The sequence below is a fragment of the Antechinus flavipes genome, chromosome 3, assembly GCF_016432865.1.
Source record: "Antechinus flavipes isolate AdamAnt ecotype Samford, QLD, Australia chromosome 3, AdamAnt_v2, whole genome shotgun sequence".
In the NCBI taxonomy this organism is placed as follows: domain Eukaryota; kingdom Metazoa; phylum Chordata; class Mammalia; order Dasyuromorphia; family Dasyuridae; genus Antechinus; species Antechinus flavipes.
The window spans coordinates 56,588,749-56,616,220 of NC_067400.1; the positions used below are offsets into that span (position 1 = coordinate 56,588,749).

A 27,472-nucleotide genomic window follows, 5' to 3' on the forward strand; every position below is an offset into this window, starting at 1 on the left:
GCTTTTTCTACAGACTATGGGCAGTAGTGAGGCTCTAACAGGACAGCGATGGCTGTGCTGCACCTGCGCTCTGAGATCCGAGAGCGTGCTGAGACCCTGTGGGGGAGGGGTGGCCAGGTCCCGAGACACTCCAGCTGTTTGGGGTTGTATTCTTCACCCTCGGTGTTTTTAGCTTCTCTGCTGGGCTGCTGACTTGCTGCCAGAGCAAAGTATCTAATCCTGTAGCAAAGCTCTCCCCTCAGAGACGGCTGCGATCACGCCCCACCCCCTCTCCGCTCTGCTCGGCTCTGAGCTGCTTTCCGTGCTCTCGCTGCAGCTGCTGCCCGCAGTCTGCTTCCGATCTAATAACCGTCCCCGCCCTCGCGCAAAAACAGACCTTTCTTGACGAGTCTCAAGGATGGTTTCTCTTGGTAAGTAATTGTATGTTTTTTTTTCAGTCGAGCATTAATTCAGAGGCATGAAATGAAATGGATAGTGAGAGAAAAGCGCGAAGGTTACACAGCAGTGTGCCTCCTTTCCGCCATCTTGGCTGGAAGTCTATTTAATGACTTTTAAAGTTAAGCTCTACTCCTGGAGTACTGAGGGCCCAGTCCCAAGCTTCTTTCATTGGGATCAGAAGCTTAGTCATGGACTTTCTGTGCCAGGACTAAAGTGCTAACTATGTTGGGGTGGCCTAGTCTATTCATAGCTGTCATGCTCTGGGTCCCAGACAGGCAGTTTGTCTTCTGTGCTGGAGCTGAAGGCCTCACAGCTAGCCAATGGTGACACTAGCCTGCTAAGACAGGCCTCAGTTATTGACCTGAGCTACAGGTAAGAGCCTCCCACTTATTTTCCTAGACATTCTCTACACTGGGATGTGCTATGCTTTTACCCAAATGAGACAGAGCTTTCCTAAAATCCCTGTAAGCTGTGGGTTCTCTTACTCCAAAATCTGTTCAGAGGCTTAATTAATATTGTTTCAGAGCAAAACTGGGAGAGCTCAGACAACTTCCTGGCTTCTCCTTGCCATCTTGGTTTTTTCTCCAGAAAATTTGATTTTAATATACAAGGCTAAAAAAATAAAAACAGAAAAAGGTAAACAGAAAAGAGAAATAAATCTTAAGGCATTAGTTAAGATTAAATTGTTTACCTTTCTATATGGGAAGATGATCCTTGTAATTCTTAAAAACAATCTCATCATTCAGGCAGATAAAAGGAGTATATGTAAACAAGAGGGCATGGGTGAGTTCAATAAGATAAGATGATATCTAAAATAATAATAATAAATTAAAGTATGAGAAAGGGGAATTCACTGGATGAAAAGGAAACAGGGAAGTAGAATAGAAGAAACTATCTCATATGAAAGAGGCATAGCATTAATTTTATATTATATAGGTAGATAGAGCAGCTAGGCAAGAATACTTAAACTTTATTCTCATCAGAAGGCTCAAAAAGTGAATAACAAACAGTATGTTGGATGCAGAAACCTATCTTATTCTGCAGGAAAGTAATAGGAGAAAGGGATAAGAGAAGAGAAGGCTGATAGAAGTATGGGTAGCTTGGAATAGGCAATAATCAGAAACAATATACTTTTGAGGATACTTTTTGAGAGAGTTGGATAAATTGGAAGGATAAGAGGAAATAGAATTGAGGGAAATGAGCAGTTATATCAAATATCTCTGATAAAGCATTACTTATTGAGAACTGAGTCATATTTATATAAAAAAGGAGTCACACAATTGATAAATGGTCATAGGTTATAAGCAGGCAAATTTCAGACGAAGAAATCAAATCAAACTAAACATAGTCATATAAAAATGCTCTAAATTATTTTTGATTAGAGAAATGAAAGTTAAAACAACTCTGAGGTATTACTTCATACAAATTAGATTGTCTAATATGACAGAAAAGGAAAATGACAAATGTTGGAGGAGATATGGGGAAACTGAGGTACTAATTCACTGTTGGAGTTGTTAACTCTTTCCACCATTTTAGAAAGTAATTTAGAGCTATGATGAAAGAGCTAGAAAAACACAAATATCCTTTTACCGAGCAATACCAAAAATAGATCTATATCCCCAAAAGATAAAATAATAATAATAATAAAAAATCCCTGAATGTACAAAAATATTTATAACAGATTGTTTAATGAAGGCAAAGAATTAGAAATTGAGGGGATGCCCATCAATGGAGGAATGGCTGAACAAGTTGTGGTATATATTGTGATGGGATATTATTGAGTTATAAGAAATAACTGAGTTATAATAATAATTTAAAAAAACTGGAAAGACTTACATTTACTGATGCAAAGTGAAGTGAGGAAAAACAGGAGAACATTGTGCAAAGTGGAAGCAATTTTGTATAATGATTTTCAATGACAACTATTCTCAGAAATATCAATGGTCCAAAATAATTCCTAATGACCTGATGAAAATGATATGTATCTCCAGAGAAAATACTAATGGAATATAAATATGAATATCGATGAATGAATTCTTTTAACCTTTATTTTTTTAGGAGTTTATTTTTTTTTGTCTGTGTTTTTCTTCACAATGTGACTAATATGGAAATGTTTTGCATGATGATATTAGCATAGTCTGTGTCATATTGCTTATCTTCTCCATGAAGGGGAAGGAAGAGAAGAAGGAAATTTGGTACTCAAAGTTTTTAGAAATAAATGTTTAAACTATTTTTACATATGATAGGGGAAATCAAATAACAAACAAATTTTTAAGAAGTAATTGAAAAGAGTTCTAGAAACTTAGTACATTCTTCCCTTAATTAAATTTAATCAAGTAATTTTGACTTCCTACTCTGACAAAATCTTGGAGAAGAACTTTAATGAAGGAAGTGTTAAAGAGGTAATTTATAAAATGAGTTATTTTAGGGAAGGACAAATCAATATCTTTCTCTCTCTCTCCCTTCCCATATGTGTGTGTGTGTGTGTGTGTGTGTGTGTGTGTGTGTGGGTATGTGTATGTGTAATGAGACCACCCTTGGGCAACCATGGAGATACTAAATATGGGAGAATATGGTAAACAATGAAAGGAATGTGAAAGATTTTGAATACTTATTTTAATATTCAAACTTAGTGGGATCTCTAAATAGGATAAAAACTTTTAGAAAGAATACATATATATATATATACATATACATATATAATGTAAGTGGTGTGAGAAGCACTTAGTAAGAGAAAACTAGAAAAGGAATATTACATAGTGAACTAAGTGATATTCTTTTTTGTAAATTGTGGACAGCTATTATGTCATATGAATTTATAACCTCATGCTAACCTACAGCATTTCTGAAAGTTAAGCACCCCAAAATGAGTTTCAAGTTAACTATATGGAAGATTTCTTTAAATGTTGGGGGAGGAACTGCTCTGGAGATGTCTTTAAATAAAATTTTAAATTCAGTTCATTTGGGGTATGGACTTCAGGAAGACACCTAAGATATTGGATCTATGGAAGGAGAAACTCTATGTAGGAGAGGCAAAGTCACCAAAATAATTTTCCTCTTTTGCTAATCAGAGAATAGTACTGCCTGAGAGGGTTGTGTGAGACCTCATGGTAGTATTTTCTGGAGAGTGGTCATTGGATAATAAATTTATCTTGTAGCAATTTCTCATTTTAATTAATTATTATTACTTAAAACAAAATTCAAGGATTGCCATCCTCCCTTTAACTTTCAGAATCCAGGGAAAATGTTTCAACAAGCTCACTGTTTTTATTATTTTGACCCTATTGTCACCCTTGTAGAATCTTTTCACATAAAGGACACTAAATACATGTTAACTATATCTTAGATGTCTATAAGAGTTCAAATTTAATTTCATGAGAAATGGATCTAATTCTAGCTCTAAGGATGAATATCAGCTTATATATCAGAGTTATCTCTCTGATTTCATGACTCCTGGAAGACTGTTTTTAGGTCAAAATTGCAGTAATAAAAATGTGAAATTCTCTTTTATTTTAGTGTTATCCTACCTCTCACTCCAGAAGAAAGTTCATGTGAATCTAATGGTTCCAAAATTGGTCTCTGTTCCAAGTGTTCTCCTAAACCAATGTTTGAAAAGACCACATACAGCATCATATACTGTGATGTAACTTGACAAAATTTACACTTACCTTCTTCCTTCTTTCCTCATTCCTTCAAAAAAAAAGTTCACAGGCCATGGAAATTACTTGAAATAAAAACCCAACAATTTACTATCAATCATACAATGTCAAGGTTAATTATTTTAAACTATTGCTTTTATTATAATTACACGGGATCACAAATCAGTAAGCACAAAAGGATTGTAAAATATTTTCAATGCACTAAGGAAATCAAAATTTTTTTCCCAAACAACATATTGTTACTTCAGAAGTATCAAAGTACATTTATAATTACATATCACTTAAAAAATCAAGTACAAAAATGAAAAGAAATGATATCTGTGTGTAGTCTGTGTATATAGAAATAGTTAAGAAATACATGAGTACAGAAATCTGCTACTTATTTTTCCTTTGCACATATTTTCAGGCACAAACCTGACACTTCTAATGACTCATGAAAAAAAGCAATAGAACATTCAATTATTAAGATATTGGTAAACATGTTACAATAGAATGAAATGGAGTTTAAATGGTTTCCTCTCTTTTAAAAACCCTGTCTTTTAAAAATGTAGTGCCATTATCCACTAAAAAACATACTATCTTATATCATTTTCTTAGCTATTCTTTTAAATTTTTCAAAAAGAGTAATAAAGTAAACATACAGTGGCTAAATACGTAAACACATTTTTTTAGTGCAAGAATAACAAGACCTGTGATTTGACTGTGCTTTCTTGTCATCACAGTGCACTTTACACAAATTGCTACACTAGAAAGGTTAACTCCAAGAGTTCCAAACAAAAGAAGTGCATACTAAACATTTTATAAATATATACAGTATGTATACTGTATGTGGGTGCATACATGTGTCAATGCAGATACATTAGGGATGAGGAAACCCATTTATATGGGGAAGTCATCAAACACCTCAAAAGACTGTTCAGATATCCCTTTGTTGGGGCCAACCCCAACAATATTAATCTAAGCATGTTCATCCATAAATTTGAAGGTTAAAGGAAAATTCTACAATTTGTTTCTTTATCCCTTCAATGTACCTATTTACCAAGAAGACATTGATCCAAACACCAAATTGTTTTCAATTCAGTCCAATCCTCAAGTCACCGAGTTCAAAAGCAGTTCCTCACATTGCAAAACCTTATTGATTTACATAATTCCATTGGCATACTGTATGTATGCCTGAAGATGCTTACATAGAAACAGACCTTATGTGTTTATAAATTACCTTTAATACATTCCAGTCATTTGTTTTGATTATCTACTTGATCTGGAAAGCATTAAATAGAAGGCATATATACAAATATCAAACATTAATTGCTTAAACAATGCTCCTTTGTTTGCAATATAACAACTTCAACTTGGGAATGTTAAAGATTGTCTAATTAATTGCCCCAGTTCTGCAAATGCCAACTTGCCCTCTCATCCAATGCAATTCAATTAAATCTGATGCAGCAAATAATTATCCGGTGTATCATTTGTATAAGGCATTTTACTGGGCACTGTAGGATATATGAAGATGGGGAAGACAGTCTTCCGGGTTAGAATGGATAGGTCAGAAATGACAATAGGTCATTGATTTAATGTGTTTCCATGGATTGTAAGTAGGCAGGGTGAGTTGGTCAAAGTATTTTGTGGCCTGACCAGCCTAAAAATGTATCTGTAAGAATGAATTGGTCTTTACATTATAAGCTTTTGGCATTTTCTGCATTTCTTATGCAAATATATAAAGAAAGACAGGAATTAAGCACTCTGATGGCATTCTATCTGAGGCCATTGAATACTCCCCTTCCTCTTATCAGCATATGGATGATGCTAAGCTTATCTGTATACACACATTGACTTCTGACTTGACTAGATACATTTGTCAAACAACTGCTTCAACTATTTTCACTCATGAGATCATTGAAGTAAATCAAAACTCTCCATCTAATTTAGGCATATAGACACAGCCTAAGCTAAACATTAATAGCATGCTACTGAACAATATGTATCTTTGAAGAAATATTCCACTTACTACCTGAGTATAGCTGAGTCTAGACAGAGAACTGATTTTAAAAGGTACAATTTAGTCATGTCAATCTTCATTTATTAAGTACAAAAAAGATTTCTGGAATGCTTAGGATGTGCAGGACCCTGTTTGAATTCAACTCTTAAGTAAAATAGTTATTTGACTGAGCACAATTATATATATATATTTTATTCATTTAAAAAATTATAGTGGTGGATTTTATAAATCAATTTTGTAAATGTGGGTCTTATCAGCTAGTGCTAGAGATCACTGATTATTTCATACATGCTTCAATTATATCTACATGGGAAAAGATGGAGGCCTACATGTACATGATAACAAAGAAACTCTATGCCAGGGAATACACTATGTTTTCTCTATATAGGTGGTAGTATTCTCATATTGAATTGGTTTTTTTGTCCTTTTTTTGACTCACTTTCACTTCAAAAATTTCATTTCATCTCTACTGAGGAAATCTATATGCAGAAAATCCATCTCCCTGACGATCAATGAGACTACCAATGAGACTTGGAGCTGAACTAGTAGGCTGTAGCAAAATAACTTGATGACCATGACATGCCTGATTTGATCAGGAAGATAATGAACCAGATCAATCAAGTGTTAGAGAATTTTAATGTTTTACTTTCAATTATCAGATCAGATCCATAATTTGTTTTTTTTGATTCTCAATAGGTTGTCTTTCCACCTAATCTTGTCTACTAACATTCTCTTCAGCTTCAAAAAAAAATAATGAGAGAAAAATAAAATACTTTTGTAGCAAGCAAATCATTTAATGAAAGCTTTACTCACATAAACTCATTCCCATTCCAATGTTAATCTTAATTAACAAGGGTAGTTTTTCTTTTATTTGTTTTTGTTTTTGTTTTGTCTTTGGCATCCACCACAGTGCTTTGCTTATTGCATATGCTCATTGATTAATAATGCTCATTGGATTTGATTAGGTACATACAATCATCAATTTCATAGGCATATAATCCTGAAAATATCAGGATTTAAATCACAGTGATGTCATTTTTTCATATCATTCAATTGTATCATTTTTGAATTGGGCTTGTTAAAAATTACATGGAAATATGTGTCAACCTAAGAAACTAGAAAAGTTAGATAGGAGAATCAAATGTTGTTGAACACAACAGTAGATCCATTAAAATCAAAAACTTATGCTTGACCATTTGTCAAGTTTTAGATATAATGTCAATTTTCCTTCCTGCTTAAAAGAGGTTACATAAAAAGCTACAAGTACATTAATGTTTTCTTCAGCAATTATTTCCTCAATATGTTTTAAGGTTATAACAAGGATTATTACTTTGGCCCTAAATATAACTTTAAAAGAGAACTACATCTCTTGAATTTGATTTGATTGGATCTCTGTGGTTTGATTTACTTAAGTAAATAGTAAACAGCTAAAATCATGAACATTTTCATTAAATCAATGTGTTTTCATAAAAAGTTTTCATTTTTATAAGCCAGTGGTGGTTGGATTTTAAACAACAAACAGTTGATGAAGTTTAGGGACAGAAATTATCTTGAAGTGCTAAAGACTTTTTCATAACTTCCTATAATTATGATTCTATTTTATTCTCCCACCTCTATTATGGATAATCCTCTTACTCTTAATTTGCTTTTGCAAATATTTTCTGCATATTCAATCACACATGTATATACAAACACTTACCTTTTTCCTTATCTTGTACAGAATTCTGAGTTTGGACATCAAAATATACATTAGCTATAAATTATTAAAATTATCTTTAAAATATCTCAAAGGCTTGAAAGGAACTACACTGATAAAGCATTACTCAAGGTTTAGCAATATAGATTACAAAAAAGTATGAAATTCTATTATATTTGGTTTTATTGACCAGCACTGTAGCATTGCTGTCAATATCTTTTAAAAAGGAAAGCCAATATGACAGTAATGTCAAAAAACACACTTTTCCCCCAAAGAATACTAAAGTGATTGTTAAAGAATGTTCATGCTTTCAAATTTAAGAAGCGTAGTCATTTAAATATACAAAATATATGTGATCATTTACTTTTCATTTATCCGTGGCAATATTCATATTTTTACCAAGTTTTTTTTTTTTGGAAGATATATAACTCTTAACACAAATCCCATCATCATATACAATTGGAATCAACCCCATCCCATTTTTTTTTTAAACAAATCAAAACAATAAAATAAAAGTGACAATTCTTTGGTTGTGGTCATGGTATCATAATTTGTTACAAAGGGAAATTCTGCACAGAAAACTCTGACCTGAATATCTTAAATTAATGGATAAATGTGTCTTTAATCTTAAATGTTGGTAATTTGAGAAGCATTTGAGTACACACACACACACACACACACACACACACACATACACACACACACACACACACACACACACACACAAAGCAATGTAAACAAATCTTGAATGACTTTCATAATTTTTTTTTCATCAGGCAAAAAATTAAAAACACATATCGTCCTACCCTTCATTCTGCCATTTGTCAAGAATTGTGGCTACATTGCCATGGTAAAAAAATCCTTCTAGAAAACAGTATAATTCTTCAAATTCTGATATCCCTTTTCATAGTCACAGTGAACCCTGGTCTCCACTAATCAAATCAACAACGCAAGGAGGTATATCCCTACAGACATTTCTAAAGTAAAGTTATTCTACTAGGTTAGCCAAGTATATCTGAATAACTGTCTCTGGAGAGTTGACTTACCATTATTTAATATAAACAAGAGGGTATTTAAAATAAATTCCTTAAAAACTAATGTAGCAAAAGATATTGGATTTACTATGATGTGGACATCCAAATTAGGTGCTACATTTGCATTAATTTCCTATCAAGTTTTAATACAAATAAAAAGTAACAGATGTGCCTAATGAATATGGTGATATTTAACTTCTACCATTCCAGCACCAGATTTATTCATATATTATACTGCTGAACAATGATTTATAGTTACATGCTTTTGTACAGAAGACAAATTTAGGTGGGCAAGGACAAGAAAACAAATTAGGGGATTACATAGAAAATAGAAAATAAATTGTTTAATACATTATATAGTAAAACTCTTGATACCTCTGTAAATTATATATGTATATATGTGTACTATTTCAGGTGTTTTCTTTCAATAGACTAGTAAAATATTTACATTTTAAATATCTTTTGGATTAAAAAAAAATCCTTACACACATTTATCTCAATTTGTTGGTAAAATTAACATGCCTTGGACTTGTATTAAGTAAGCACAACTTAACATGGATTTCCAAGGACACATTCCAAGGCATTTCAAGGATGCCATTTTTTCACTAGTAAAGAAGATGTATGTTGACAAACACTCTCTTAAACCAACCTGCTGAACATTTCCTCGCATACAAGTGAAATAATAGTCTTATGGAGTTTTGCATCTCACACTTTGTCATATCGCAGTATCCCAAAACACTGTTTGTTGTTTAGAATATGGTGGAGGACTGTACTTCTTTGTCCCTGTATTCTTCTTCCAACTTGGTAGAATTGGCATGCTGTCTTGTTTGCAAAGTCCTTTTTCCGTTTTCTGTCTTGCCTTGATTTCTTTGCACAAGCAGCGCTTTTTCTCAATCATCTCCATCATTGTATGGTCTCCATGCAACCATTGCATGCATGCCACCTGCGAAAAGAGAAAGAGTGATTATAGCATAAACAAGATCTGACTATAGAGTAGAATTTTCCTTTTGTCAGAAATTTTGTTCAAAATGTCAACAAAAAAAAGAAAAAAAAACTATTGCAAAGTTGATAAAGTTGGTGAATATTATATGAGGAACTAGAATAATTAGAACAGATAATAATTACTCAGTAAAAACAAATTATTCTTCCAGTTAATGAAGATTTTAATGCTTTAATGTACCTGAATCATTTAGGACTAATACACTTTTCAAAGTATTCATCTGACTGTTTCATATCACATTTTCAAACTTTCTGAATCTATCCAAATGCAATAGTTGGTTTTGTTCTTTTCCAGACAATCTTATCTCTTAGTAATATGATTTAATGAGTATTGTCTGAATTCTTCTGGAGCAGTCTGAAAAAAAAAAGGCTTCATTTATAAATTGCATTTTATAGAATTGCATGATTTCTGTTACTATTTAATGATTTACCTTGTTCAAAATAAGGTGAATAATAGTCAATTATTTTAGTCTTTCATCCAGAATGCTTGTCAAAACATTGTATCAATTTAGAATTTTGAAGTTCAATGAAATCTTTAGCAAAGATCTTACTTCATATGCTTTCTGATATTGGATATCACTTTAGTTCTTTGAGACTCCATGACCTCCTCTATAAAAAGAGAGGGTTGAAGGGGATAACTTCCAAAGTCCTTCCAAACTGTGAAGTATAGATAGATATTCAAAACTGGAGAAGGAAGAAATTCCCAGCACAAGGAAGAATGTGATGAAAGATACAAAGACAAGAACATAGAGGGTATTTTGGGGAATAGAGAGGGATTTGTAGGAGATAAGAGTATTTCAAAGGAAACAGTATAAAATAAACCTGGATTGGTAGAATGGTGTCACTTTGTTGAGGATCATGAACTGAGGAAAAATAATTTTACCTAGAAAAATACAATCACTGAACATTTTGAGCAAAAGAATGGAGACACACACACAAACACACACACACACACACACAACAATAACAACAATGTTGTGTACTCTGGCAGTGGTGCCAAAGATAGAATGAAAGCAGAGAGAGAATAAGATGGACGAACTAACTACACAGAAGCCAATCTCTGAATTATGGAAGTAGAAGGCATCCAATGCCAAAATATTATTCTAACATCTCATTGTGGTTTGGGGGTTATCTTGAGTGATAAAGAATTTAAGTAGAAAACAAATTGGGACGACTTTGAGTGTAGGTCCAGTGATCAACTACGTAGGGATCATATGAGGACCTGCACAGCTATGTCCAAAGAATTACATCACCAGAAGAATTGCCATAACTCATCAATTGACTCATCATTACTTAAAAACAAAACAGCATTTGTGTATGGAAGAACATTATCTGCATTGGTAGAGGATATATTTGACTTACCCAATGATAATATTTATCTTTTGAGGTTTGAAGGATGCAGTTAGAAATAACATAGGCTAATCCTTTCATATTATAAATCCAGAAAAAGAATTTCCTATATGCTTCTTATCCATACCAAACATCTTTCGTCAGATGTTGGAAATTGAAAGAAAGTTCAATAGTTCATTTCAAAAAGGCAGGTATGGCTAGTTCTGCCGTAGACTGTAGTTTTCATCACCATTTACTTCTTTAATTTTTATGACATGGGGAAGCATCAGTGCTATAACAGACAAGTCAATTAGGTGATATAGGAGTAATAACACTGGACTTCAAAGTCAAGGAGACCAAAGTTTGAAACCTGCTTTCAATTACATAATAATTGTTTGACTATAAGAAAATCACATAACCTCTCTGTCTTAATTTCTTCATCTGTAAAAATAGTACTAATCTTACAACATTGTGAAAGATCAAAGGATATAACACATAAAGTGTTTTTTAACCTCAAGGTACTACATAAATAGAAGTTTGTGATTTCATTTTGTTTTTGTTGAGATTTGTTGTTGTTTTTTTCTTGCTAGAGTCTGAAGAACAGGCTTGTTTAGGAGGAATTATAACCAGTTTGGGGACAAATTGATTTTTTTTTTTTTTTTTACTTATAGCAATGAATGAAGTACAATTCTTAAGAGCTATGATGTTTTGTTGCTTGAATGACAAAATTAGAGATTTTCCAGATATAGAAGAAATTTCTCATTTCCATAAAAGAATCTCTTCCATACTAAGTAAGCAGGTATTTTTTTTTATTTTGGGTGTCTTTTATTTTTACCTGTTATTGAATCCTTTAAATATCAGGACCATCAGAAAGTGAGGGTTCAAACAATATACCTACTATTTATTGAAACTCCAAAAATGACATCAGGCAATGCTGGTTTAAATTGCATCTTTGCTACTTATTGAAACTCCAAAATGACACAGTTTTGGGCATACAATTCTCAATTTTAATAAGTATTTTGCATAAAGTTAGGTGTAATATGACTTAATTAAGGATATCATAATATAAATATGCAGCAATATTGAGAAAGTACAACAGAGTACACAGATTCAAAGTCATATCTGGTTTTGTTTTGGCTTTAATATTTACATTTTAACTGTTTCTCCAACATATTATGTGAACAAACAATACAACAGATGGAGAAAACTTTACAAAAAAAAAATAGAATAACCTGTGAAGTCGGGATCATTTCATTTTTTCTTTGAATATATAGCACCTAGCACAATGCCTAGCATATAAGAGACCGTAAATCAATGTTTGGTGGTTGATTGATTATAGAGGCAAGACAACATAGTAGAAAGAACTCTACTGAGTTCAAAAACTTTGGTTCATCATTCATTTCTATCATTAACTATCTATGCCACTATAGAAAAGTTATTTAGCTTCACTTGTCTTCAGTTTACTTCTTCTTTATGAAAAAGGAATAACATTTACTTTCTAAGCTGCAAAATATTCTATATGAATTACAGTTATTATTGTTACAGTGTCAACATTCTCCTGCTGTTGGAATTATTATGAACCCATTAAATATATATTCTAAATATATATATATGCTGCACACATATTTTTAAAAATAAATACAATGAAATTTCTAAGGCTACATATTCAACTTTTAATTACTCATACTCAGGCTGGCTGATTTGTGGACTACATTAAACAAATTTTCAATCACAGATTGGCCTCTAAGTGTGACCATTCAGTGCCAGATTATCATTTCCTGCTACTCAATCACATATATGTGCAAGTGGTACCATCTGCAATGCCATCTTGTATCCATGTGGTCTATGCCACTTGCTGGGAAAGAATGCAGGGGTCTCACAAAATTCTTGTTTTCTTCTTCATCTTTCAAAAATTAGCCAAACATAGCAGCAGGCTTTTGTAGGCAACAAGGAGAAACAAATATTAGAACTAATGGGATGAAGTACTTTGGTAAGGATAATATTGAGTAGTCACCAGAGGTCACATAGAATTAGACATCCTTTTATTGACTTTCTTCTTTTACTTTGGAGGGAATAGGATAATCATCTCATATTTAGTCAGTAGTTATTATCAATCAATAACTTATAAGCTAGATTCCCAGATACTACAGTGTGCCTCACTTGATGAAGATAACTGAAAGTTTATCATAGTTTTTTCCTCAATCTTTACTGTTAGGTATCATGATGAATTAGTTAACTTGGGTTCCTAAAAACTATGGCCTCGGGGAATTAAATCTAGAAGGTACTATCAAACTAGAAAGTACTGTCTTGGAGACAGACTCTTCATCAACTTTCTGAAGCCTAGTCTAGCTGAGTGCAGAGCTCACCATAAGAAGATTAAACATAAGGAGATGAATGCTTCTGTTGATTTTGTGGTTTCATTAGATTGTGAAGGAGATTCTTGAAAGCCTTTTAGAATGATTTTCTGTATTAGCAGAGCAATGCCCACAAAGAGCCTTACAGATCTTCTGAAATACTGAACACCCTCACCTTAAAACACCCATTCTGTCAGCTTACTAACCTTATTGTTTTATGTCAAATTGGTTGAGGGGGAAAAGAGTCAGAGTACAGAGATGGTACCATTTCTTCTCCTCACCTTTCCCTCAACCTTCACTGTTCCCTCATGGAAGATATACTTTGGAAGACTGTATTTCAAGAATATCATAGAGAGCTCCAAAGATCAATTCCTTGACTAAGAGTTGCCTAAAGAAATTCTTCAGGCTAAAATGAGTTGGGAGTCCTTTATTTTTACTGGGTTTTACTTTTTAATTGTTTAATTAATTTAATTTTTAGTAATTCCAAAAAGTTATGTATAAAAACACTGTTGAGATGACAGTGCAAATCAAAGAAAATGGACCTATGCTAGTCTTTCCAAAATATTATCCTTATGAATATGAATATATGTGTGAAAATTATATTATTCCAGATTTATTGTTATCCTTGAAATAATGCTAAATCACATTTTATAATGCTGTAATAATAGCAACTACAACCTTCTGAGATTTTGTGCATGAATGTTTATTCCTATTTCAAAGGTGAGGAAACTTGAATATGTAATTTAAACTTGAATATAGCATTGAAAGGCTATGGCTTTACTGGAGATGCAAAGCTATTAAGTCTAGAAATCACAAAACTTAGAACTGGAAAGATCCTTAGAATGCATCTAATCAAGGACTCTTCTTTTATAGATGAAAAAAAAAATGAATTCCTGAAAGAAATAACTTTTAACTTTTCCAAGGTCATATATCTATTAAATGAAAGAGCTTGATTTGAGCCCAGGACCTGAGTCCAAACCAGAGCTTTTCGCACTATACTATGTTGTGTCATCTATTTCATTATTCTTAATTTGCAAATATATTTAAAAGACCATAGTACATATTTTATGTTATAAAAACAAGTGCACTGCTAAGCACTCATATTGTGACATATTATAGTGCAGCACCAAGGACAACCTACAGGCAAAGTGCTTACTTTATTGTACACAGTGATAACTTTTTCTTTAATATTAGAACACATTTTCATATAGAAAATGGATTTGCAGGCCATGTAGTATAATTGATACAGGTATAATCTTGGAGTCAGGACTTTCTAGGTTTAAGTCTTGCCTCTGACATACTAAGTGATCATAGAAAAATCATATTTCAGGCCAGCTCACATCATATCTAAATTAAAGAAGTGTTCTGTGTTGGTAGGAAAAAATTTCACACTAGGAATTCTATATTAGCAATATAATCATTAGATGTGGGCAAAAATACAATAAAAGAGGAAAATGAGAAAAAGTTTTTTTTTTTTTTAAGGTCTTTAGATGACATGTCTGTGGTTATCTGGGAAAAAAATGAGTCAAATAAAATGGAATGATAAAGTAGAGTTAGATTAAAAGTTCTAACTTTAAAAGTTCTTGGATGATATTAGACATACAAATATCATTGTATAGTACTTTTTCATAAATTTTCAATTTAATTGGAAATGGTATATTGAGATTGAATACTAACTATATCCTGGAATTCTATTTTCTTCACATTATCCAAAACAAGTTCCTTTCAAAATCAATTGTTGACCAGATCATACAACAGAATTTTCCCTTCTGCTTTTGTTCTAAAATTCAAAGTTCCAAAAGTCATTTTTGATTTTTGCTGTTTGGACTTCTAAATTATAAACTTGACTTGAATCATAATCTATTGAGCTAAGACCTCTAGCCTTGTTGGGTTTCTTTCCTCTCTTATTGGATGAATAAAGTAGAATCTTATAAAAAATAGAATCCATTAAACAAGGATCTTCAATATATAGAAAAACATATCTCCAAGATTATGGTATGTAAGAATGTGTACATTAGGTTTACAATTTAATTTGTATGAGATTTTTCAATGTACAGTTACATATGTGTGTATGTATATATATATATATATATATATATACACACACACAAATATTTTACCATAACTTTTATATGTAAATAAAGCCATTTATGAATTGTGATAAGTACAATATGCTTTTTGATAGACAAAAGCATAATTAATATGCTGTTTGGAGTAAAAAATCAAGTAGAAAACCTCAGGTTACTACTCATTCACTTTCCACTATAAGTGGATCCAATCACCATCATTTCTTTCCCTATTGTCCCCTAAATATGAGTTCTAACAGTTATTCAAGTGACTGACTAGCATTTTTATAAAATTATTTGACTAATACAGTAGAAAGGACATTGGATTTGGAATCAAAGTTTATAGGTTTGATTGTATTTCTGCCACTTGCTAAAAAATATGAGATTGGGACAAGTTCCTTTATCTCTTAGATCCTTGGTTTCCTCAACTGTAAGAAGACTTTTTAAATTTTTTTCCATTGATGACTCCTTTTTGCCAAAGACATTTTTATATGAGCCTGTCTTGAGTTTGAGTTCCACAAAGCAACATGGTCAAGCACTGCCAGAAACACTTCAGATTCATTGTACATTTGATACTGAATTAATTTTTAGTCATTGCAAATTTGGTTGCCAAATTTGTTGCCAAATTTTTTATAACACCTACTTTCAGTGAACTATATCTGACACACAGTTAAAGAAACTTTGATCTAATCTACAAAATGAAGATGTTCGACTAAATGGTTTCTAAAATTCCTTGCAGCTCTAATTCTATTATTTAATGATCATATGATCTATTGAGACTAATTAACATAAGAAATGGGGTAGCTAGGTAGTATAATAAATAGAGCTCCAAGACTGGAGTTAAAAAGACCTGAGTTCAAAATCAATCTCATACATTTATTAGTTGGTGACCCTAAGGAAGTCAATGGAAGCCACTTAACGCGGTTTCCCTCAGTTTCCTTATCTGTAAAAGGAGACAGAGAAGAAAATGCCAAAACATTCTAGTATCTTTGCCAAATGGAGTCATGAAGAGTTGGGCATGCTTGAGCAACATCAAAAAGCATAAAATTTAATTGGATGTTATCAATAGTAACATATACATATATACGTACATACATACATACATACAAATTCATGTATCCAATAAAATGAATATATGGTTTAAACAAGTTCTTCTAACATTGTTTGGTTCGTGTAAAGAAAGGGAGAGTAATCTGGTAATCACAAAATCTGAATTTTAGGTCATATTAATGATTAACACAACTTTCAGCGTTATTTTTACAATTCCCCCCACCTGCTATTATTTTTAAAAAAAAATTTCTAGGAAATTATTCATATAAATAGTAAATATTAAATTGTACTTGAGATAGAAAATATAAAGAGACACTCCTTTTTTTTTTTTTTTTTAATCAAAACAGAGAAAGAAACTCAGAGAAACTGCATTCTCTTAATTTTACAGTTTAGGAAACTGAAGTCTACTTGGTAAAGTAACTCTTCCAAGGTCAAACAGGTAGCAAAGGACAAAGCAAAGATTCAAGACCAAGCCCTTTGACTCTAACAGTTTTTTAATTCTTTAGTGTTTTTTCCTAAATATTACACAGTTATCAATGAAGACTGCTTGTCATGACTGACAATGTAAAAATAAAAGCACATATTGGCATAAGAAAATGTTCTCATCAGCTTCTAAACTGCTTCAATATCTTTATCATAGATTTATATTATACTATATTTCTATATATTATCTATATTACAATTATATTACTGTTTCTTCTTCATCCTGACTCAATTAAAATTAAGGATACAATGCACGAAGCAGTGTTTTGCTCACTAATAATTTGTTGACTGATTAAAATATAGAAAGAAATTGTTATCTCTGCTTATGGACATATTCAGTAATGGGAAGATATTATCACAATATAACCCAGACATAATTCTGTAGTAATCATTCACGTACCATCGGAATTAGATTTTTCTTTCAAGGCTTATATTTCTGTATCTCTGATGGCATAATTGTTCATCTTAGGAAACATATGTAGGTGGCCTATAGACATGCTATTTAGTCATAGTCTGAGATGACACAAAGCAAATTACAAATCAGCTAATAGCTAATTTGTAATCTCTGAATATGTAATTAGGTAATAAGAATTTTACAATTGCTGTAACAACGTAAAATTTTACTTAGATATTTATAGTACTTAGGGTAAAATTTATCTATAGACTTAATTATAAAATGTCTGAGAAATCACCAAAAAATTAATTCTTTCACATATTTACATATATACATACATATACATTCATGCATACATATGGTCAAATAGACACCCAGATGCAGATTATCTGTAATATTTGTGTGTGCATATAAATATGTGTGTATACATGCACATACATATATCTCTTTCTCTAGTTCATTTTTCAATCAGGAAACTGAGAATAACAGGGTAAAGTGACTTGTCCAAGATCACATAGCTTGTATATGAAACCAAAGTTGAATTTGGGAAGACAAGTGTTCCTGATTTCAAGCAAGGCATTCTATTCACTTTGCCATCTATTTGCCTTGTTAATGCTAGGAGTCTCTCTCTCTCTCTCTCTCCTCTCTCTCTCTCTCTCTCTCTCTCTATCTATATATATATATATATATATATATATATATATATATTCCATTCAAGATTAATCTTTGATATGTAGGCTTCAGGGGTAACCTACACCTTTTGTGATTCCATTGAAATAACTTTCTTCACTTATTCTTGTCTTTTCAGTGAGAAATTAATTTCCTTATCAGGGTTGGACAGAATGAAAAATTTTCCAAGTTAAATTGAAATCTTTCCCCAATACAATATTCACAAACTTATGTTCTTATAATCAAAACCCGTTATTTTAGCATTACATTAATTAACTAATTCTACCTGCCAATTCAAGTCTAGTTTCTTGAAATAACTATTATTTTTCAGATGTGCCTAGATTGAAATTGGTTCTTTCATTCCTAAAAACTTATATAAATGTGTCTTAAACATCATATTATGGAGATTCCCTTATGGCACACACAGGATTATTCCTGAACAAACCAACTATAATGAACTAAAGCAAATGCATTTGAAAAGAAATGGACAATAAAAAGAGATGGTGTTATAGCATTTAGTATGAAGACAAAGGGAATGTCATCAAAATGAGCAAGTAATCATTCACTGGGGCTATTATTATAAGATTATCTATTATATGCTGGAAAAAGTTTAAAACCTGACTAATAGAGGTGATATAATCTTAAATTCAAGGAAAATCAGAAATATTTACTGCATAAAGATTTGTGCCCGTATCCTGTTCATTGGTAGGAATGTTGCTTTGGAAAATTCTTGTGTCTGTGCCTCAGTTTTCTCATATGTCAAAATAAGGAGTTTGGACTGAATGTTCTCTAGTATCTCTCCAAACTTCATCTTTCTGGTTCTACTTTCTGCCAATATGGTATTTTTCAGTGTCATTATTAGAAACAATTGACTAAGAGTTTTTCTCTTATATGTTTAAGAGGTAGTGAATTTCCTAACTACAGCAACAGGTACTATTTATTGTCTAAGTGAGATTATAAAAATGTAGGAATCAAGTAGAAAGTGCCTTCATGCCAATTATAGACTTGGTGAGGCCTTCAAAAAGTTTACATACATACATACATACATACATATATATATATATATATACATATATATATATATATACATATATATATATATATGTATATATATATATATATATAATTGAATGAAATAGGAACATGTGGGGGTAGTGAGTTGTGCTCACTGAAGTACTTCAAATAAATCCTGAATGATTATTTATCAGGTATATCATGGAGGGCATTTTTTAAAATCCGAAATCGATTGGGTCCATTCCCCCTTAGAATTCTATAATTGAAGTGTCTCTAGCACTTCAATTAAACAATTCAGTGAGAGTCAGCAATTGATCAACATTACCCTTGTAATTCATTTGCTAATGAATTATGAATAATAATTATAATAATGATATTGATATTGCCCATCTGTATTTGATGAGCACTTTTAAAAGTATTTTTATCGACCTAACAAGGTTCCCATGGACTCTAATTGAATTGCATTGAATTTAATTCATGCCCCTCTTTGGTATGAGAAGAAAAGTATTGAATGAAATGTCTCACATGAGAGAAAGGCTTGAGCTAATTTTTAAACAATGACTAGAGAAGATGTGAATTACCAAAACATCCTATTTTCAAACTAAGCCCCATAACAGATACTTAGAGAATGATGATATTTCAAGAATTAGAAAAGTGATGTTTTTAAACAAGCCAAATATATTTTATTTTCATTATTCGGAAAGACAACTAAATCTAAACATTTTACCAAAATGGGATGTTAGCATGCAGAATCCTTGAAAAAAAAAAAAAGTAAAAATACATATACCATAAATGTGATTAGTTTGTTCACATGTCATCTAGTAAGAGGCAATGATCAAGCAGACATAAAGATTATATTGATACAAAAACATGCTATATAGACACACTCATAGGCATGAATACACATATATGTACATAGATATTATAAACAGAAAAATTAATAAACAGTGCAATATACTGTTTAAAGCTATATAGACTTAACAGATTTGATGAAATCTTGGTTCTGGAGAACACAATTATTGAGATTCTTGTGATTCATTTCCAGTACTTAAAATATTTCTTTATAGTCTATATTGGAGTTCAGAAAAGTGTAGGTAGCCCATGTTTACAGAGAAATCATACCATTAACAAGTTTCAGCTACTCTGACCTATGACAGTCCGACAGTCCGACAGTCCATTTCATGGAAAAATTGAAACATAATGAAGAATGAATTGATGAAACAAGTTCTGGGCTTGGCATTATGTAAAACTCAACACATTCTGCCTTCAAACAAAGTCCATTTTTCTCTCCCATTTGAAGAACATTAATCATTTTTTTGTCCAGGGTACACTAAAAATAACTTCAGGGAAAAATTAAAAAAAAAAAAAACCCACCAGTCTACAATCTTGAATAAAGAAGGCACAACATGTTTGGTACCATCATATAAATTACAACTAATGGAGACTCTTGTACTGGGTGCAATGCATGTCGTTAATGCGATTAAGCTAATTGTTTGTATTTTAAAAATTCTGAGTAGTTTTCAGAGTTAATTTACAGGTTTTTAAATAAGCAAGCAATTTATTTTATAAAGAAAAGGCCTTAAAGAGACATTCCCTGAAGGAGCAAGGAGTGTTACAAGATAAAATTCAATTACTGCAAACATTGATGCTCAGGCTAAACATATTATTTTAATAGTTTTCATTAGCATTAATTAAACCCTAAATTTCATTTCTTTATAAAATATTTGTTTTTGATAGTGTTTAAAAGGCCTGACCATATACACAAACTGAAGAAACTAATATTCCCTTAAGCTTCTCTCCTTGTGGGCAGAAAAGAAAAGGATAAAAGAGATAAAAAATATCCTAATACACTATTTCAAGAAAACCATAAGAATTACTTTCAGTTCTTACAAGTCTAATGAGGTTTGAGGTTAAGTATGTGAATTCTTTTTGCTCTTTAAATGTATTTGAAAGGCCCTGTTAGAATAGAGTGACTCAGTCAAAGGTAGCATTGACTCCAAAAGCTAAAGTATGTTGCCAACAATCCAAGTTTTATTTTGAGGGATGCTGATTACACTCCCTTCTTTTATGCATTACCTGGAATCATACCAGAATGTAGTATCTTCCCAAAACAGAGTAGGAAGGTTTCATTATATTGGGACAAAGCTTAGGTCATCAAGGGGTAGAAAAATGATGAATAAACAGTTTCTTTCAGATCAACTGTACATAATTTTTAGAACAAGTTGTTTCCTAATCACTTCAGAGTTTTTCTTGGGTGAGTCTTCTCCACCTCATAATACTTTTTCTTTGCAAACAGCATGGACAGTCCATATAGACAGCATAATACCAATGGACTAATCATGTTGTTCAAATGACAAATGTACATTTACCTAAAAGTGTACTTTATGGAGAATTTAAGGCTAGCACTCATATGGAGACTAGAAGAAGATAATTGTGAGATATGGGAGATACTGGCACAGGACTCTCTAGCATGGTGGGCCCACATCAAAAAAGGTTTTGTGATCTAGGAGCAAAACAGAATTGAGGTAGCTCCAAAGAAATACGAGATGCCCAGATTTAATGAGATCTCCACCTTAAATGTTCATATGGAACATTTGTATCTAATCTATGGTAGAGACTTCTGAATTTATATTGAACTGATCAGCTAAAATGTGACACACTGTACCCTGAATCTAACAGAGTGATAGTATTTTGATACTCTCTGAGAATAAAGGAGCATACTTTTCCTTTTACTGAATAACTTGCTAATTTACTATTTTTTTAGGCAGCTAATTTGATAAAGTTTATGGTGTTGGACTTGTCAAAAAAACCCCAAAACACCCTGATTCATATCCTGCCTCAAATCCTTACTAATTGAATGACCCTGGGCAAGTCATTTCACTTCTTAACAGACATTTCTTCATTTTCAAAATGGGGCCAACAACAGCATCTACCTCTTTGGGTTATTGTGAAAATTAAATGAGTCAACATATGTAAAGCACTTTGTGAACCTCAAAGGGCTATGTAAATGCTTGCTATTACTATTATTTTTCTTAAGTTCTTTCTTCCCACATAAAGTCCTTTTCTAGTTAATTTACTTCTCTTTCTTTCTCTGTATTCCTATTATTTATGTTAAATAGAATCTGACAATTATACATTGAGAATTTATAATAAGTAAGGCCTTCATAATTAGAGAGACATAGCAAAAAGACACTGAAAACAACAGCAGTAGCAGCAGAAGCAAAAACAACAATAATAGCAACAATGATTCCTGACCTCAAAGAATTTATGTTCTATTCAAAGACAAAAAGATAAAAAGCCAGTTCTTAAACCAGTTTCCAATCCATCTCATTGTACTATTGTTCTGCCCATATCTCTCCATCTTTTAAAAGCAAAGGGCAGAAGATATTATCAACTGTTTTGCTAAAATCTAGGTAATCATATCTATAGCACTTCCCTGAACTACTAGCATAGTGACCTTATCAAATAAGAAGATGGGATTAGACTGGTATGACCTGTTCTTGAAGCCATGTGGTCTCTTTGTGATCACTACTTCCTTTTCTATATGTTTATCAACCATCCCTTTAACAATACATTATAGACTTTTGCCAGGACTTGAAGTCAATTGTACTGGCTGATTGTAAAATCCATTGTCTCTCCCTCTTCTCTCCTTTTTTTTTTTAAATTAGGAAAACATATATACGTCTTTAATCTTGCCATAACTACATCATTCTACACAATCTTTTAAAGAGCCTTGATAATAACTGAGCAATCAGTTATTCTTACTAATATTTTCAATTTCCTAGGATTGACAAGTTCAACAAGATAGCTTCTGAAATCCTTCTGCTTTTTATTTGTGCTAGGTGACAAATTCATGAATGGCTCCAACATACTTTTTTATGATCCCCGAATTCATCTTGGGATTCAACTCCCTGTTTGCATCTTTCATCTATCCTTATAATGCAAATATTATTCTCCATTGAATTACCTGTGCATCACCTAGTGGTCTTTTTTTTTTTTTGACAAGTTCCCCTTTTTATCTTTGTCATGACTGTCATCTTCAGAACTGTATTCTTGAAAACTTATCTCTCCTGAGATAATGTTTACATGTAAAATTTTTGTTCATTTTTGCTACCTATGATTTTTATTAATCCTTTGAAATCTGAAATCTATTTTTCTAAAACATAGAATACATGTCAACATATGACCATTATCTGTGGCTCTCTTTCTATTTTTCTGTCCCTGTCTCAGACTGTCTCTTTCAAATTAAAGTAGCCATTTCCCTCCAAAATTCCCATTTTCTACTGGTTCTTCTTTGTTACTGACAAGTCAGTTACAGAATCAGTTACAGAACAAATCAGGCTTTTTTATATCTCTACCTTTTGATGCAACGATGGAAAGAAAACAAAGAACATTGAGGCAAGTCAAGAAATTAATTCTTTATCTTGTGAGCAAGCTACCCATTTGCCTTTCTAGAACTAAAATATAGTCACTGATCTCATCCTACCAGGCTCTTTTTACTGATACCAAATTTATTTCCCCATATCAGAAACTAGTTCACCTTGAATTTTAACCCTTACTTTGTGTACATATTAATAAAATCTGATGAGATAGATTTTATTCTGATTCGTAGCTTGTAGTTTGCCTTTTACAAATTTCTGGGCATATTAATTGCTATTTTTCCAGCATTGTAATTTGTCTTTATGGAATATAAGTATAACTTTGTAAGTAACTTTTACTCTTCTTTTTTTGCTGCTTAAAAATTCTTCAATTAGATTTTCAAGTCTTCATGATTAACAGCCATTTATTAAGTGTTTACAATCTGTCAGGTTCTATGTTAAGAATTAAGAATATAAAGAAAAAAACAAAAACACTGTCCTTGCCTTCAAGGAGCTTATTTCATTAGGTATCATTTAGGACCCATCACTCATGACTTATTTTAAGTCATAGAATGGAAATCCAAACTTCATCTTTCAGATTCCATCTTCTTAACCAACTGTTTGCTTACTAATTTCGTCTTTTTCTTCTGAACACTTTCACAAATATCAGCAACAGCGATGAAAACATCCACCTGTTCTCCTAAAGGCGTCAGTTTCTTGTCAAACACTTAATCATCTTTAGCAATACAAGCTAGACTCTTTCTGGCAGCATAATTTATGCCTATATCAATGATCAGAATTGGATAGTAGTCATTGGTTTAGACAAATCTGAGGAAGCTCTTTGTCATAGTACTGACATATGGCCCAGGAAAATAACAGACTTTTTCTTTCTGTTCTGAGTTGCCAGTTTTCTCAGTATGCCCTTCCCAAATCAGGTATTTGCTCATTTATATTCTTCACCTCTGCTTCCTTTGATCCCAAATGGATAATTTCTTAGCAGAATAATATATTATAACATCATTTGTCTAACGGGTTAAGAATTGCTTCCTTTTAAAAGGATCCAATTGTTTTTTCTTCAATAAGAACCAACCATTCATTTTTATGGATGAAGAAAATGAGGTCCAGAGTAATTACTTGAGGCAGTTAGCTAGCCTAGTGCATAGAACTTTCAGCTTGGGAGTCAGGAAATTGTGAATTCAAATCTTGTCCTAGATAGCTAGATAATTATATGACTAGTCAACTAATCTTTCTCAGCCTCTATTTTCCCGCCTGTAAATTGAGGATCATAATAGCACAAATGTCAGGGTTGTTGTGAAAATCAAATTGGATATATAGTAAAGGGTTTTGTAGAACATTGTGTACTACATATATACTAGATATGTACTTCAGAAATGCTAGATATTATTAGTATTGTTGTAGTTGTTGTTGTTTGTTACTGACAAGTCAGTTCTGGAATCTAAGTTCTCCCTTTGGAATCATTAACTTTTGATGCATAGACACAAAGAATACAAAAATCATTAAGGAAGTCAAGAAATTTGTGATTCCTTTTTCTTTTGAGCAAGCAACTATACGCCCTTCTAGACCTAAATTCTAATGATTGGTCCATTCCAACAGGTTCTTCTTATTATTATTCACAATTTACCTAGGATTACTTAGGTAGTAAGAAGCAGAACCAAAATTTGAACCTTTTAATTCCAAATATTTCACTATGAATCTAAAACCAAGCCTATGGTTATTTGCTAATAATTACTTATAAGTTTACTTTGCTACATTATTACTTAGTCTGCATTATCTACAGAAGTCATCAGAAACTTTATTAAATGTTTTCTCAAAATCCAACATTCCCAATCTATCCATCTAGTGACATTGTCAAAAAGGAAGTGGGATTAGCCTAGCATGACCCATTTTTATAGTCTTCATTTATTAAATTTGTCAAAAATTGTGTTTAGTGTAAGCTTGATGAGCTCTCAATCTCTTGAATGAGAATGTAATTTTATTAAAGTAGTTGAGGTATTTTTAATGTGGATGAATCATTCTATGTACTTCACTCCTCTATATTTGTATTTTTGGTATTAGTCCATAATTATTTTTTTTTTTTTACTTCCCAGGTTTTTTTTTTTTAAACACTCTCCTCATATTGTGCCTTGATGCTTATAGTAACCTGTAAGGATAGGCAGGGCAGAGATTTGTATTGTTCCATTAATACTAACCCCAAGTTATGAAATGCCTTGTCCTAGGTTTGCTCATTTTAAAAATACCATTAGTCTTTTGTTTTTTGTCTGACTTCTAACTCTAGCTCACAATTCAAACATTTCCTTTGAAATAGCTCTGTGAAGTCATAGCCTCTACTACATGCTTTCTCATTTCCCTTTCATTGTGTGTGTATGTGTATGTTAATTTCACCAACACATTCTCATCTTCTTCCTGTGGAGATGTAAGACCCCCATTTTCATTATCAATAATCAATTAGTCAACAGATGACTAAGTCACATGGGACAAGCTGCTTTCAAACTGATAAGAGATTTTCATAATCCCAGGGCCTGCTATAGGAACATCTGATGATCTTTCCCCTCAATACCTTCCAGGAATCAGACTGCTCACCAGTTTCTTGAAATAATTCAGCAATTAATTACACTTCTTCCTTACCAGGCAGGTCCTGAAAAGAAAATTTGTAATGGTGTCTTTTTTTCCTTCTTCTGAGCCACCCTTCCTCAAACTTCTATCAATGACCTGATCCTGCTATTCTAGTCCCTCTTTCCCACCCCCAAACCATTTAGAACTTTAGAGACTGGGGAAGAAAAGATAAAAAGAAAGAGTCTGAGGGGAGCTGCAGAAAGTTGTTACCAAATTTAGCTTATAGTCATTCAATGGGTTCCAAGTAGAACTAAGTAAAACAAAACAACTAACTTCCCTAATCTTCTTAACTGCTTCATTTGCTTCCTTTTCCCATCAATGCCGCTATCTGATTAAAATAAGTTCAACATATGGCCACTGGATTTCTTATTGAAAGATCTTTTCATATTTTGTAGCTAACATAGAGAGACAGACTGACAGAGGTAGAGAAAATGAGAGAAAGGAAAAGAAGGGAAAGAACAGAAGTTAAAGGGGGAGAAATGAGGGAGGAGGGAGAAAAAAGGGAAAGAGAAAGAAATGAAAAATATCAAATGAATGCCAACCACAGAAATGGTTCTGAAGGATTCTCTTTCTAATAAGGTAAGAGAGAAAGCATCTTCTGAGTAGAAATTTATGAACATAAGACTGTGTTCTCTTCCAGTAGGTTTTTTCTCTCCCTTTAGATCCATAACTGGGCCAAGAAGCACTCAACCCCAGGGTTAGCTGAACATCCATAGATTTCCTGTTCCCTTTCTATTTGTTATTGTTGAATGCTTTTCTGTCTGTCTGATTCTCCATGACCCCACTTGGAGTTTTCTTGGCAGAGAAACTGACATAGTTTGCCATTTCCTTCTCTATCTCATTTGGCTGATAAGGAAACTGAAGCAAATAGAATTAAATGACTTGCCCAGGCTCACACAACTAGGAAGGTTCTGAGGCTAGATTTGAACTTGGGTCATCCTGACTCCTGGCCTAGTGTTCTACCCATTGAGCAACCTAACTGGTTTTTTGTATAAGAACTCTTTTCTCCTGGTGCCTCAAGATATGACTTAACACCACAAGTGTATGCTTTTTGTATTTTTGTTTCCTTTGAATTATTCTTATTCATATCATTCTGGCTTCCTTGCCAGCTTCTGCTTAAAGTGTTTGGTTGTTAGATCTCAGGAGTGAGTTGTTAACAGCCTTACAGCTAAGATCAAATGGTGTCCTTTGGTTTCTAGTTTTCTTTACCAAACCCATAGAAGCACAGAAAATGTCCTAGGCCAAATATGACAGGAGAAAAGTAAGACCCCAAAAGATGCAACTGACCATATCTTA

The 27,472-nt window shown here is 32.4% G+C and overlaps 1 protein-coding gene across 1 annotated transcript in view; it reads right to left on the bottom strand.

The window, feature by feature from the left end:
• Nucleotides 1-8,531: 8,531 nt before the first annotated feature.
• NYAP2 (neuronal tyrosine-phosphorylated phosphoinositide-3-kinase adaptor 2) overlaps nt 8,532-27,472 on the bottom strand; it is a 142,857-nt gene continuing 123,916 nt past the window's right edge. Inside the window, exon 6 of the mRNA XM_051990504.1 lies at nt 8,532-9,769. Within this exon, the coding sequence (XP_051846464.1) occupies nt 9,542-9,769 (228 nt within the window). The 3' untranslated portion in view covers nt 8,532-9,541. The remainder of the gene's footprint in view (nt 9,770-27,472) is intronic.